This window comes from Drosophila erecta, unplaced genomic scaffold, assembly GCF_003286155.1.
Source record: "Drosophila erecta strain 14021-0224.00,06,07 unplaced genomic scaffold, DereRS2 tig00000246-arrow-arrow-pilon, whole genome shotgun sequence".
Lineage (NCBI taxonomy): Eukaryota > Metazoa > Arthropoda > Insecta > Diptera > Drosophilidae > Drosophila > Drosophila erecta.
Genome location: NW_020825214.1, coordinates 1,726,142 through 1,739,523, shown reverse-complemented (window position 1 = coordinate 1,739,523; position 13,382 = coordinate 1,726,142). Strand labels below are relative to the sequence as shown.

The window sequence follows — 13,382 nt, the reverse complement described above, 5'->3', positions numbered from 1 at the left end:
GGCTGGTGCTTGAAGATTTCTGTGAGCTTTCCATAATGGATACTTTGTAATAGTGGGCAACAGTTTTTCAATGTACTGGAACTGGGCAATTTCTCCCTCTAGTCTTAAGGCTTCGGTAACTCCGCGTGTGGCTACCTTTAAACTGTTTCTTGCGTTTGGTGATCTATCATGCCACTCCCTATGTTTTTCAAGGACCAGCTGTTCAATTTCCCGGCTGGTTCTGTTGTGTTCAGATGAGGCGTGTGATTCTGGTGGCTTTGAGGCCTTTGCAGATTCAACTAGTGTTGACTCAAGTATACCAGCCAATTTATCAATATCCACATTATTTTGTATTCCTGTAGAAGGGAACATATGAAGTTTTTGTACCTTTTCTAGTTTGTTCTATAGCTTATACACTCGCTCAATTTGATGTGTCTAGTGCATGAGCTAAGTAAGACTGGAGAGTGATCAGATGATAAATCTGGAAGTTCATCGGCAGTTATTAGACTTTGAGGAATCCTTTTAGTGAAAGCAAAATCAATCAATTCTGATAGCTTTTTTCGATCTGCTGGACAGTACGTAGGCGCCCTTGGATAAACGTAGTCCATCTTATTTTGCTGCTTGGTGATCACATTGTAAAGCTGTTTTACCTTTGTGGTCAGAAATCGAGATCCCCAGTGCGTGTACTTTATTCTTGTAGCTTTTTTCGATCTGCTGGCCAGTATGTAGGCGACCTCGGAGATATGTAGTCCATCTTATTTTGCGGCTTTGTGATCACATTGTTTTCCCTTTGTGCTTACAAGACGGGAACTTAGCGTCCTAGTCGCCGGCTGTAGGAAATCTCTCACCTAGTGAATTGAAGAATTCCAAGAAGTAGACTGCAGCCAGAGTAAGAGAACCGCTGCCAGACTGCGGGCTTTTTGTGGTGGACTGAAAATATTGTTTTTCGGAAATGTTCAAAAAGTGATGTTTAATGCGATATATAATTAATATACCGGTGCCTCCATAGACCTTGCCATCCGTCTGATTTGTGGAGTAGAACTTATATCCTGTAACTTGGAAGCTATACTTGTTTGTGAGGTGAGTATCGGAGAGCAGGATAACGTCAATGTACTTATGTACGCCGTTAGCATCCCACATATATAAGGTTAATGGGGTCCTTAAGTTCACATAGATGGCACAAGCAAGAGCTTTGCATAAACGTTGACTGTTGCTGAGATTGTCCTGTACATTTATATTTGCCGTCTGATGGACTGTCTGAAATACCTTTGCGTTATCTGTAGCTGGCGATTTAGTTCCTGATTTTAAAACGCAAGAAAAAGAAATGCTTGTGTTGGCCGAGGCTATCATACCATGAAGTCTGTTGTATTAATGTGTGAAGGATTAAGCCACGAGTTAACTCAGGTGACTTTAGAGTTTTTTATATACTACACATTGGCCTTGCCAATTGGCTGTGTATTAATCTGCACAATTGCTGCATAACTTAATTGAGCTATCTTCCTTGTTCTTTTAGCAGTTTATAGCACGATTATTTGCTACAGGCGACGCAAATTGACTTCAAGTAAGCTTTAGAATGTTCATATTCTTGCCAGCGTGTGCATTATACAGGCAACTTGCCCTTGTGGGGTTCTTCCGCAGTAATTCTCCGGTGGAATAGAAGCTGCAGCTTATAAATTGCATCTGGCTCCAATTTAACTTTGCATAGTGAGTGCCTTGTTCCTGTTTGTAATACTGATGACGGATTTGGCGTTACTTTTACTGCATCAACAATACAATTACAATTAATTTACAACCTGTAGACCCTCTGTACTTTTGAGTTGGTCGGTATATTAATATTTTCCGGTTTTATTTAAGAACGTAGTCGGCATACGGTGACTACCCTATATTTCCTTTGGTTAGTGGGATTAAGTAAAACATGTTTTCTTCAATGAGGGCAGCAAAACTGTGTAACTATTTTCATTAGGAAGGCCTGGCTGACCATTGCTAACGTTGTTGCGGTTCACTTTGGACTTATTTCTAGCATGATTACTTTGCGGGATTAGCTATCGCTTGAGTTGAATATAAAGTTTTTATAACGGGTGTTGTTCTGTGTTTTGTTCGCTTCTGGTGTTGTTGCTTTGTCACTTTTGCTGTTCATTGCTCATAGCTGTTCATAGAGGCAAGCGTGCGATCGCTAGCTTACCGTAGTTTTTGGTAATTAGTTTTGTAAATTTCTATCGATTTTCCAAAAACTTTTTGCCACGACCACTCTAATAAACGCAAACAGCCTAAAACTGTCACGCCCACACTTTTCAAAAATTGTTGCGTTTTTATTTTATTATTTTTTTCCCCAATTTCTACCGATATTCCAGATTATTTTTACTTCCATTAGCTGAGTAATGGATAACTGATAGTCGGGGAACTCGAGTATTGCATTGTTATTTCTTCAATGCACTTCTTAATGAATGAATTCATTTCGGGGGCTCCAATAAAACTGCACTCTCCGCCGTTAAATCGGAACTTAGGAAAGACACGTACAGCACAACCCATTTTTCTAGCTTCAACGCCCCAGGCAAAAATTCTAAACGGGATTAGGAATTATTATCCCACCAGACCAACCCAACAAACTCCCATTATCTGGATCAACCCAAATGCAACATGTGGCCGATGTGTGGAATTGCAAAACCCGGCGATAACTGTTCCAAAATCATATTAAAATTTGTTATAAAATCTTAAGTTATTAATAAAATGTTAAATTTTAATGATAAAATTAATAGATTTAAATATTTTATTAATATCATTACGAATAAGCCAACATATTATTAAGTTTAAATTGAAGTAATTAAAGTAAAGCTTAAAGTAAAGCTGAACCACACCCGCTGTTAGCAAGTCATTTTTAATTTGTTGTTATTAAGTAAATACAATTTTGTAATGAGATGCACTTACTGGTTGAATAACAAATGTTGATGAGTGTTTTCTCGGATCTGGACTTAAGCCGGTGATGTTTTGTTGGAGCCCCAAATCACCGTTCATGAAGTGTGGAAAACTCAAGGATATTGGGAATCCATAGTAGCAGTCGGTAACGTCAATAAGTCCAACCGGCTGGCAGTTACCTTTGGAAGACAGTGAAAAATAAAAAAAGGAAAATAAATAAATAGGTCAAAAATTTAAAAACGAAAATAAATGTATAAGTGGACTGTAAATTTAGTATTATTCGTTAATACAGTGTTCAATTCACTTTTCACAGGGTGTATGTATCCAATGATAACATCTATATTTGATATTTACCTTACATAGTCTTACACGTATGCTCATATATTGTACATTTGACAAAATATGCCCTTCACTTCAGAAGTTTATGGACTTTCAATCTATATTATTTGTACTCGATTGCCACCAAGTAAAAAACTCTAATTTTGCATTGCCTTAACATGATAAATATTTAAATAAATCATATAAATTGTAATAGGTGAATACATGTACATAATAATACCGAATTATTTAAATAAACTACTTTATACTAGAAAATATGTCGTTAGAGTATTCAGCTCGCGACGTGGAAAATATATTTGAAGTTAGTGATTCTTGGGTGGCAGGCGCACCTCAAGAATTCAATTTTGCAATGCATAGGTTGCATATGATGTTTTTTAACTATTTAGTATATTTATTAGTATAAATTTCTAGTAAACAAGTAAAGAAATATGCATACTTCTGTAAATGATCAATTTTCAGTATTTTAAATGCAAATATTATTTTGTTGAATGTTTTTGTTATATTCTAATTTGATATTTGTAAAAACCGCGCAATTTTGGGTGGATTGAATTAACCCATTGAATTAACTTCGAGTAGATATTTTGTTGGATATATTGCTAAGGGATTTAGTTGCGATAAATGCCTATAGAATCGGACTTCGGAAAACTAAAGGCACCATCTGATCTTTTTTTTAATATCTGCAAAATACACATTAAAGTTTTTGAAAATATTTTTAAAAATAATAAAAAACAAAGGTGTATAAAACAATTTAATGTAGAGCAATGCATTAAGTGCACAAATGAAAGTAGCGATTTCTCATTATCGTTTCACTCAAATAATGACTGTTATGCGCATAAAATTGATAAAAGTTATAAAAGTTTTACTTTTTAAGCATTGCAAGTGGCTGAAAAACAAAAAAAAGCAAGCAAAACTCAGCATTCTATCTCATAAATGAAAAATTAGTGACGACTAAAAATAAATACATATATACATAATTTATAAATATATAGTACAAAAATTTAATAAAATGATTTAAAAAAAAAGGAGCAAATTATATCGAAAAGCAAAAGTTAGAAAACTAGCTTAGTTGGGGAACATGGAAATATTTTAATGTTTAACATTTATTATTTCAAGTATAATCGAAGGTAATTTAAGTGTACGACCCCATTACAATTTTAATGTCCTCCCCGTGGTGGGTACCAAAAAATTCATATATTACAAATATTTATATGTAAACGTTAGCTAATTCGAGCGGCGATTTTAACAAAAGAATGTTAAAACAACTTCTTAAAAAAAAATAATAGTCACGGCATCAATTTTTATATAATATTTGGCTCATATTACAACGAAATTGACCAAAACATTAATCAAATTTCTTAGATCAAAATTGATTTCGGACCGAAAATCGTCTTCTAGCTCAACTACGCACACATGCACACTTTTTTGTTTACTGTTTTCACTCACACAAGCAAGTGAATTCTATTTTTAAATTTGTATGCTCTCAATTTTATGCGAGCGGGAAGAGAGCAATTACTGCCGCCACCAAAAAAAGTGGCTGCATAGTGCAAAACCAATGTATGGCCGTCACGCATCTTATTATTCTAGTGTCTTTGTTCTTACTACCGATTTATGAAATTAAATATTTTTGTAAAACCTTTTTAGTCTTTAAACCCATCTGATTCTTATAACTGAGTAGTCAAATTTTTTTTTAAGTTTTCAAAAGTGTGGGCGTGAAAGTTTTCCGCGGTTTGTGGTAGATTTATGGGAGTGGCAAAATTGTTACGAACTGTTTTTTCCCTTCCTTATGGCAGTGCCGCTAGCCCAGACTTTCCCCAGGGCGGAGTTTTTCCCGTGTCACACAGCTCGGAACATAAATAATATAGCTATCGACGACACACACTACATACGATCTATAATAACCAAACGAACAAATAAAAAAAAAAAAAAAATTCATTACTTTAATATATTATAATAGGTTGGAAAATATCTCCCTTCCGCTTTTTTGCTCTTTATTCAATGCCTTATAAAAAGTGTTACAGTGATCGGATTTAGTTCAAATATGCGCCGTTTTGTTCGATAATCTGTTTCCATCTAGATGGCAACTTCATATTACCTCCCTCGTAGAAGCCCCCCTCCTTATTTGCGAAGAACTCGGACAGCCACTTTTCACAAGCCTCTTTTGAGTTCAACTTTACACCACCAAGGGCATTCGCCATGGACAGGAACAGGTGGTAATCACTTGGCGCTATGTCCGGGCTATATGGTGGATGCGATAAAACCTCCCATCCGAGCTCCCTTAGCTTCTGACGAGTCATCAACGAAGTGTGTGGTCTGGCGTTGTCCTGGTGGAACACTACACCCTTCCTGTTGGCCAATTCTGGACGCTTCTGGTCGATCGCCTGCTTCAAGCGGTCCAGTTGTTCGCAGTAGATGGTAGAATTAAGCGTCTGGCCATATGGGAGCAGCTCATAGTGGATGATTCCCTTCCAATCCCACCAAACACACAGCAAAACCTTCCTGGCCGTCAATCCCGGCTTGGCCACTGTTTGGGACGATTCACCGGCCTTCGACCACGACCGTTTTCGCTTGATATTGTCGTATGTGATCCATTTTTCGTCGCCAGTCACCATCCGCTTCAAAAATGGGTCGAGTTCGTTCCGTTTCAGCAGCATATCGCAGGCGTTGATTCGGTCCAGAAGGTTTTTTTGCGGCAAATTCGAAAGACAATTCGAAAGACAATTCCGCGAAATTCGAAAGACAAAAAGGCGGAAGGGAGATATTTGCCAAACTAATATTATAAACGACGAAAACTTACAGTTCGGGTGGCCGTAGATGCCCGGAGGATTTTAAAGACATCACCCATTATAAATACTTCGGGGTCGCTCCAGGTGACTAGGACGGCTCCATCTCCTCTACAGTGAACACTTACTTAAACATCCTGGTAAATACTCTCGTGTTAATAAACTAATATATTTAGCTGCAGTTGAACGGCACGACGACGACAATTCGGACTCGCGATTGACTCCGGATTGATTAACATTTATCGAGGAATGTTTACATATTATGAAAAATAAAAATAAGCTCAATTGATATATTAATTTCGGCGCCCGGATTAACGGTAGCTGTTGACGGCTGTCAAAAAATTGTACTGGAGTCAAGGGAGGTTGCCCCGAAAGACTTTAAATCAAACGAACGTTGGCCCTCCCTACGCGCAGTTACTCGTATGCTTGGAACGGACTCACCGGCGGAATCGGGATCGCCTCGGGGAAGATGTGGATTGAGATCATGACTTCGGAATGCCTAGTGGGCGAGTAAGTTTCCCAAATATGGCCCAATTCCCAAGCGGCGAGGGTGGGCGAGGATATAAAAAGACTCAGGCTTGAATGTTAGTGGCGTAACTATTCGGCGACGTCTTAAAGATCAAAATATCAAAGCGTTAGCCACCAGACATGTCAAAGCACGTTTGGAGTTCGCCAAAAGTCACCTTAATTGGCACATTACAAAATATTTTATGGACGAAAGTAAACTTGTGTTATTTGGTGGAAAGGGCTCCAGACAATATGTCAGACGCTTAACACGACCTTATTGGTTATTGTTATGTTTCCTTATGCCAATGGAAATGGACGTTTAAACAAGATAACGACCCCAAACATACAAGAAAACTGGTCAAAAGCTGGATGGCATCAAAGCGGATCGATCTTATGTTATGACCTGCGCAGTCTCCGGATTTAAATCCAATTGAAAACCTATGGGTAGATGTTAAACGTTATGTTGCAAATGCAAATCCAACATCTCGATTGTTCAAAATCATGATCCCTATCAAACGCTGCCAGGACTTTGTGGATTCTATGCCTCGCAGATGCCAGGCCGTAATAAAAAAAAATGGGTACACGACTAAGTACTAATCCAAGCAAACAAATTAAAATAGTTTTTGGAGTTCAACAATGATTTTTTCAACTAATTCAACTGTTTTCATTACTCACTGCTATTTTTATGGACAGCTGTAAGCAGCTCTTTTTTATTTAAATTAATAATGTAAAATTAACATTGTGAATAAGAAATTGATATGTATATGTTGCCGATTTCCAATAAAATTTTCCCGCGCCCTTTATATTGGCTACCCGTTATTCTAGGGACAAATGCAGAAATAAATATCTTAACACGACTCTAAATTATGTAACTCACTGTTTCTAAATTTTCTACTATATAATATAATTTCTTCTATATAATGATAAATATAAAACGTCGGTATGGCTACGATTGATCTATGATTTGCATTAAATCATGCTCCCCGGCCATATTCCTAATCTTCTCCCGACTTGATTATTGGACATAAAGGCCATTTAAGAGTAATTCCTGAGCGAACCGGGATTAATTCAAACGGTCGAATCGCCCAACAGGATTGCCAAAGGGGGGTGCCACCAAAACTATCACCCTATCGTGCTGCCTTTCGATAAGGCCTTATCACCATCGACTCTCACTGCAACAAACAAGTTTTTTCACTAATGTTGTTGCAGTTGGAGTCGATGCTTTTCTAGCTTCAAAAATGCCTGAGACGTTCATACAAACGGATATGACCAGATCGACTGGTGTCATCCTGATCAAGAATAAATATAAGTTACATACTTTTTAACGTGCTAAGTATACCTTAACTCGACAAGCAACAAATTATTTGGGGCCGAAAAATCCATCTTCTGCCTGGTAACGACCCTGTTTTGGGAGACGTCGTTGACAGGGTTCGAGACAGAATTGGGTCAGCTTTCTAGGCATGTATCTAGTTCTAATGCAGCATTGTTTCTATAGCCACCGGCTAGTGCGCAAAGGTTGTGCTATCGATAAAACGTTATAAAGATCGCAGAGTGGCCTTAGTTACCTGATAGGTCTAGGGTGTCCAGCTGTCGATAACGTGTTTCGGCATCCCAGGGCTGCAATAATCAGCTGGTATGTTTAGTGTATCCAGCTGTGTAGCGTTCAAAACCGTGTTTTTGGTATCCCAGGGTGCACTATGCACTATGTTAAAAATTGGGTGCGAACTGCCTATTACTGCCTATGTGTCTTTCAATGAAAACTCCTTTTGTTGGGATTTGGTTTCTTTTATTAAATGTTTTTTGTGACGGTGGGATCACACAATAATTTTGAAGGACTCTAGTATACCCTTATACTCCACGAGTAACTTGTATAATACGCAGGACTTTTGTTTTCGGAATAGTATTTTCCGGTTGGGCCCTGTTTTATGTTGTTTGTTAGTGTGGACTTTGCTTTTCACTTTAAATCTGTGGCTATTATGTATGTCTATTATTCTTCCGCTGACTGCACTAAGGAATACTTTTAAAGAAGCGATTTATAATGTTTTTTCTGCAGCTTGAATATTCATAGATACAAATATAAGGATATTAGCGTAAGTCTTTCAAAATGTTTTAAGAACTAGTTGACCGCCGATTATTCTGCGAATAGTAGAAGTAGTCATCGCGTAGAGCGTCCATTGAGATCAAAAATATAGATTTATATATACATAAGTAAAAACTGAAAGTGAACATAGTAATTTTAATATAAGGACTTATTTTTATTTCATTTAATAATAATTATTAATTAGTATTATTTATGATTATGAAATTAATAATTCATCATTTTTCAACCAGGGTGACAATAAGGCAGTACTCTTTGGTACCCCCTTTCCATCTGGTGCCTTCGATTGCCTGGGCCGCTACTTCGATCATTCTGTTGACAGCGTCCACTGTGGACCGCGCTTTTATAAATCCGAACTGGGACCGTGAGAGATCTTCCGCGTCTGAGATGGCCCTCTCTAGCCGAACGCATACCAGTTTTTCCAATAGCTTGTCGGCCGGAACGATGAAGGCTCCTTGGGTGGCTTCCCTGGATTTGGGAGGAGCAACAGTTTTTGGGCCTTTCAAGGGTTCGGGAAAACGCCTTCCATTAGGTACTTGGTGAACGCCTTTGCAAAAAAGGCTAGCTGAAGGGAGATAGCTTGCCGAAGCGCCCTGTTGGGAATGGCGTCAGGCCCGGGGGCCTTGCTGTCCTTCAGTAGCTTCGCCAAGCTTCGGAGCTGCTCGCTGCCTCGTCGTGTCAATCTGCGGCAGTGTCTGCGGGGGCCCTGTGTCGGCTATGGATCCTGTTTGTTTGCATGCTGGCGTCGCGGTCTTCAGCTATCTCATCAGCAAGTCTGCCCTCAGCTCTGCGACTTCACCACTCGCCAGAGGAAAAAGCAGATCTCGGAATATCTGCGTGTCCAGGGTGTTCGACTTGTACTTCTTCCTGGTTTGAGCTAATGGCTGTGTTTGGGGCCTGGTTGGGCGTCCCAAGTCACATATGATGGCCAAGTGATCACTGGCAGTGTATGAGGGTGAGGTCTACCACAGGGCCCATTCCACCCCGCCTATAAGTGTGCTGGTTCCCTTGGTTTAGTAGGGCCAGGTCCTCGCCTCTCGCACCGTCCTACCTCTCGAATTGGTGACCCCCAGTTTTTGACCATGCGTTGAAGACGCCAACCATAAAGAACGGGGGTGCGGCCTCTAGCATCCGAAGCCAGACTGTCTACTGCCTGGCTTTCCTGGTGCGGTCGAATGCCCAGTCTGGGCTAGCCTCTGTTCGGCAGGGCTAGCACTAGCAGGTCTTGGGCTGCCGTGCAGTGATTCAGATTTAACTGAATCTTGCGCATCATAGTAATGCCTTTGGTGCTTCCTTGCCCGCCAATGGGCACTTCCGGACTTTAACAGGTATCTTCACGAAAACTAAAGCAAATAAGCTAACCATATTCATTCAGGAAAAGACCAGTCCAGAAGTGAAGACATACTAGGTATGACCGCAAGGAAAGCCATAGTCAAGTTCCCCGACTATCAGATAACCGTTACTCAACTAATGGGATGGCGAAAAAAAAATTAGGTAGCAAAATAATAATGTAAAATAAATAAAAATAAGACAAGAGAGAATGCTATAGTCGATTTGACCGACTATCAGGTACTCGTTACTCAACTAGTGCGAACAAGAAATTTCATAAATTTCTGGAATATCGGTAGAAATTGCGAAGAAAAATTAAAAAATATTTAAATTTTTTTTTAAAAGTGTGGGCGTGAAAGTTTTTGGCAGTTCGTGCCAAACATTTTTTAGCAAATTTACAAGACTAATAAAAAAAAAAGTATCACAACATTTTTCAAAAGTGTGGGCAACAGTTTTTGGCTGTTTGTAGGCAGTAGAGGGGGCATGGAAAAAAGATTTTTGGCAAATCGATGCATTTAAGACTTATCAAAAAAATAAAAAATATCAAATGTATAAAAAGGGTGGCATGGCAACATCATCACTTGCGCTGCGTCTGCGTCTCTGGAATCTGCAATCCTAATCTCAACTTTCTAGCTTCTATAACACATCAGATCTCGACGTTCATACGTACGGACGGACCGACGGAAAGACGGACAGACAATAAGACGCACAGACGGACATGGCCAGATCGACTCGGCTTTGATTCTGATGAATAATATATAATAAACTTTTTTTGGTGATAGATTTAATGAAAAAAATATATTTTTCTTTTTATGATCTTTATTTGAATAAGTTTCACCAGAGGTCAGTTAAGAACTAATTTACAAATGTATTCTTTCGGCCCAGCAAACCTTTTACAGAGGATTAACATAAGCCTTTTAAGATCTACTTAGCTTTATATGTCAAGCTTAACAGATCATTAAGCTCGTTACCGTTAAGCGGTTCGTATCTTGGGGGAATGTTATTTATGAGGCTTTTGGAGAGTGAAGCTTTCCAAAAGATCGGCTTTAGCTTTTTTATATGAAGAGTGAATATGTCGTATGAAGAAATGAATATGTCACTATATGTCGTATGAAGAAATGAATATGTCACTCCCCCACCTTTTAGATATTAGCTTGTCCTCAAGCGATTATTTCTGGATATAAGTGTGGTACTGGATTTGCAATTTCAGCTATTTCTGTTTTTGTTTCTGTTTCTTTTTCGATATTTTTGTTAGTGGTTTTACTTGGTTTTAGGTAAGAGATAATAATTTTGTGTGGCGCTGTTTTACATTTCATATAAAAGTAAAATATGTAAATTAAAACTAAAACAGATATGAAGATTATTAGTATGTTTCTGTAAATTGTGTTACTCTTATTGTTTAACAAAATCATTTCTTTAATTTCTGTGTGTGACATTGGTTCGATTTTTGTTACATTGTGTTCAGTAAATATTACATTTGTGTATTGTTGAATACAATTAGATATTGTAATTTGTTTTAATTGTGCTGTGCAGTTGGATATTTTTATAATTTTATTATTTTCAATATATATCTCTTGACCGTTACAATTGTGATAAAGTTTTTCTCTGGTCATATTCCAGGTTATAAGTATATTTGGTTTAATGTATTGAATATAGGATTGTTTACGATATTTTTGAAAAGTACAAGTTGGTGTTTCATGTTTTATTATGTTAGTTATGCAATGGTCTTTGACAATATTCTTTGTTAGTGTATTTAGAACATAGTTGTTATGTGAGTAGAATTTGCCTTCAATCGGGGTAAGGTGCAATTATGAAAGTTGGTCGTTCAATTGAATTCATAGGAATGTGGGACATTAGGAATATTTCATTAGTAGGTACGTTATACCAAGCGGAAGTTTTTATGTTTATCAGATTTTTGTTATTAATGTTGCCAATGTTGTCATGTTTTAGTAGTTTAGGATTAAATATTCCTAGTCGTGTTAGTTGTGAACCCATTTCAATGTCTTCAATATATTCGGTAAAATGTTCAATATTAAATATTAATAAATTCAATTTTTGTTCCTTTTTCAAAGAATTGGACTGGTTGTTAATTATTTCTATGCCATTATTGAGACTGTCAATAACGTGGTTTAGAGTGCTGACCTGTACTGTGTCTTGTGATAGAGTCGAAATTTGTTGTTCAATATGTTGTCTGTCGTCTTCGTCTAGGGTGCCAAAAAGATATCTTAATGTGGAACCTACAAAGTTAGCCAGTCCTCGTTTGTTTCGTTTTGAGATGCGTATGCCATTTATTTCTCTTTCAATTTTCTCGGTTAAATATTTAATTTGTGTGACATTTTTAAATTCTTGACATTGTTTAATTATACTATTAAATGTTTCTTCAACTTCTGTAATATTTATGGTGAGACAGTGATGCATAAAGGTGATGGGGATTTGTATTGTTCCAGATTCAAACAAGATAAATCCTTGATTGTTTTCTATTGGGTTGATTTCGATTGTTCCTGCTGTAGTTTGTGTCGCAATACAAGTTATTATGGTGATTATGAGTCCGATGTTTGGGAGGTGTCGGTTTGCTGCAAGTATTTGCTGTCATTAACTTTCTTTTTCTTTTTAAATTTGCTTTTATAATGAATAACGTTTTGACCTCTATTATTTTCGTTATAATGTTTTTCGTCTAATTGTTCTATTCTGCCTGTTTTTCTAAAGGGATTCTTTGATTTTGCGCGTGTTAAGGGTGCTTGTCTAAATTTTGTGTCGATTTCGAAATCCTGTCGTTTTTTGTTAAGATTTTTGATTTTCATTTCTTTAATCATCTGGGTATCATAAGTAGGTGTGCCTGTGTAAAGAAGGATGTTAGCCGGTATCTGTCTGGTTGTGTTATGTTTAGTCTTGTGGTTGTATATGTATAAAATTGTTTCCATTCGTGTTTCTTTATTTTCTCTATTGTTTTCAGTATTGATAATTCTGATTTTTTCATTTATGGTTTTATGAAGGCGTTCTATGTCTGCTATTCCTGTTTTACTTGTGGTAATATCTATTTGTATGTCTTCGTTGTTTAGCCAAGTTTTTAAAGAAGTGCTTATAAACGCGGAGTCCTTGTCTGCTTTAATTTTCTGTGGTTTTCCCATGTCGTTAAAAATTCTAGTAAGGGCTCGTTTTGCCTGTAACCAATCTCTACTGTTTGTTTTAATAAGTGAAGCAAATTTTGAATAAACGTCTATGCAAGATAAATACTGTTCGTTGTCAAAAGCATAAAAGTCAATAACATAAATTTCGCCTGGGTTATTTGTCTCTGGAGTTATTTCGAAAACTAGTTTTGTTGGTCTATGTTCTGTCTTTGCAAGGTTACAGACTTCACAATCATTAATAATGTTTTGAATTAGTTTATTATAATCGGGAAAATAGTGAGTTTCTTTAAATAATCGTATCATTTTTTC

General features: G+C 37.4%; 1 protein-coding gene across 1 annotated transcript in view; it reads right to left on the bottom strand.

Moving 5' to 3' along the window:
* The window catches only part of LOC26526761 (scavenger receptor class B member 1), a 155,876-nt gene that overhangs the window by 42,133 nt on the left and 100,361 nt on the right, over positions 1 to 13,382 (bottom strand). The window contains exon 7 of the mRNA XM_026982870.1: positions 2,905 to 3,071. Coding sequence (XP_026838671.1) covers positions 2,905 to 3,071 — 167 coding nt within the window. The remainder of the gene's footprint in view (positions 1 to 2,904; positions 3,072 to 13,382) is intronic.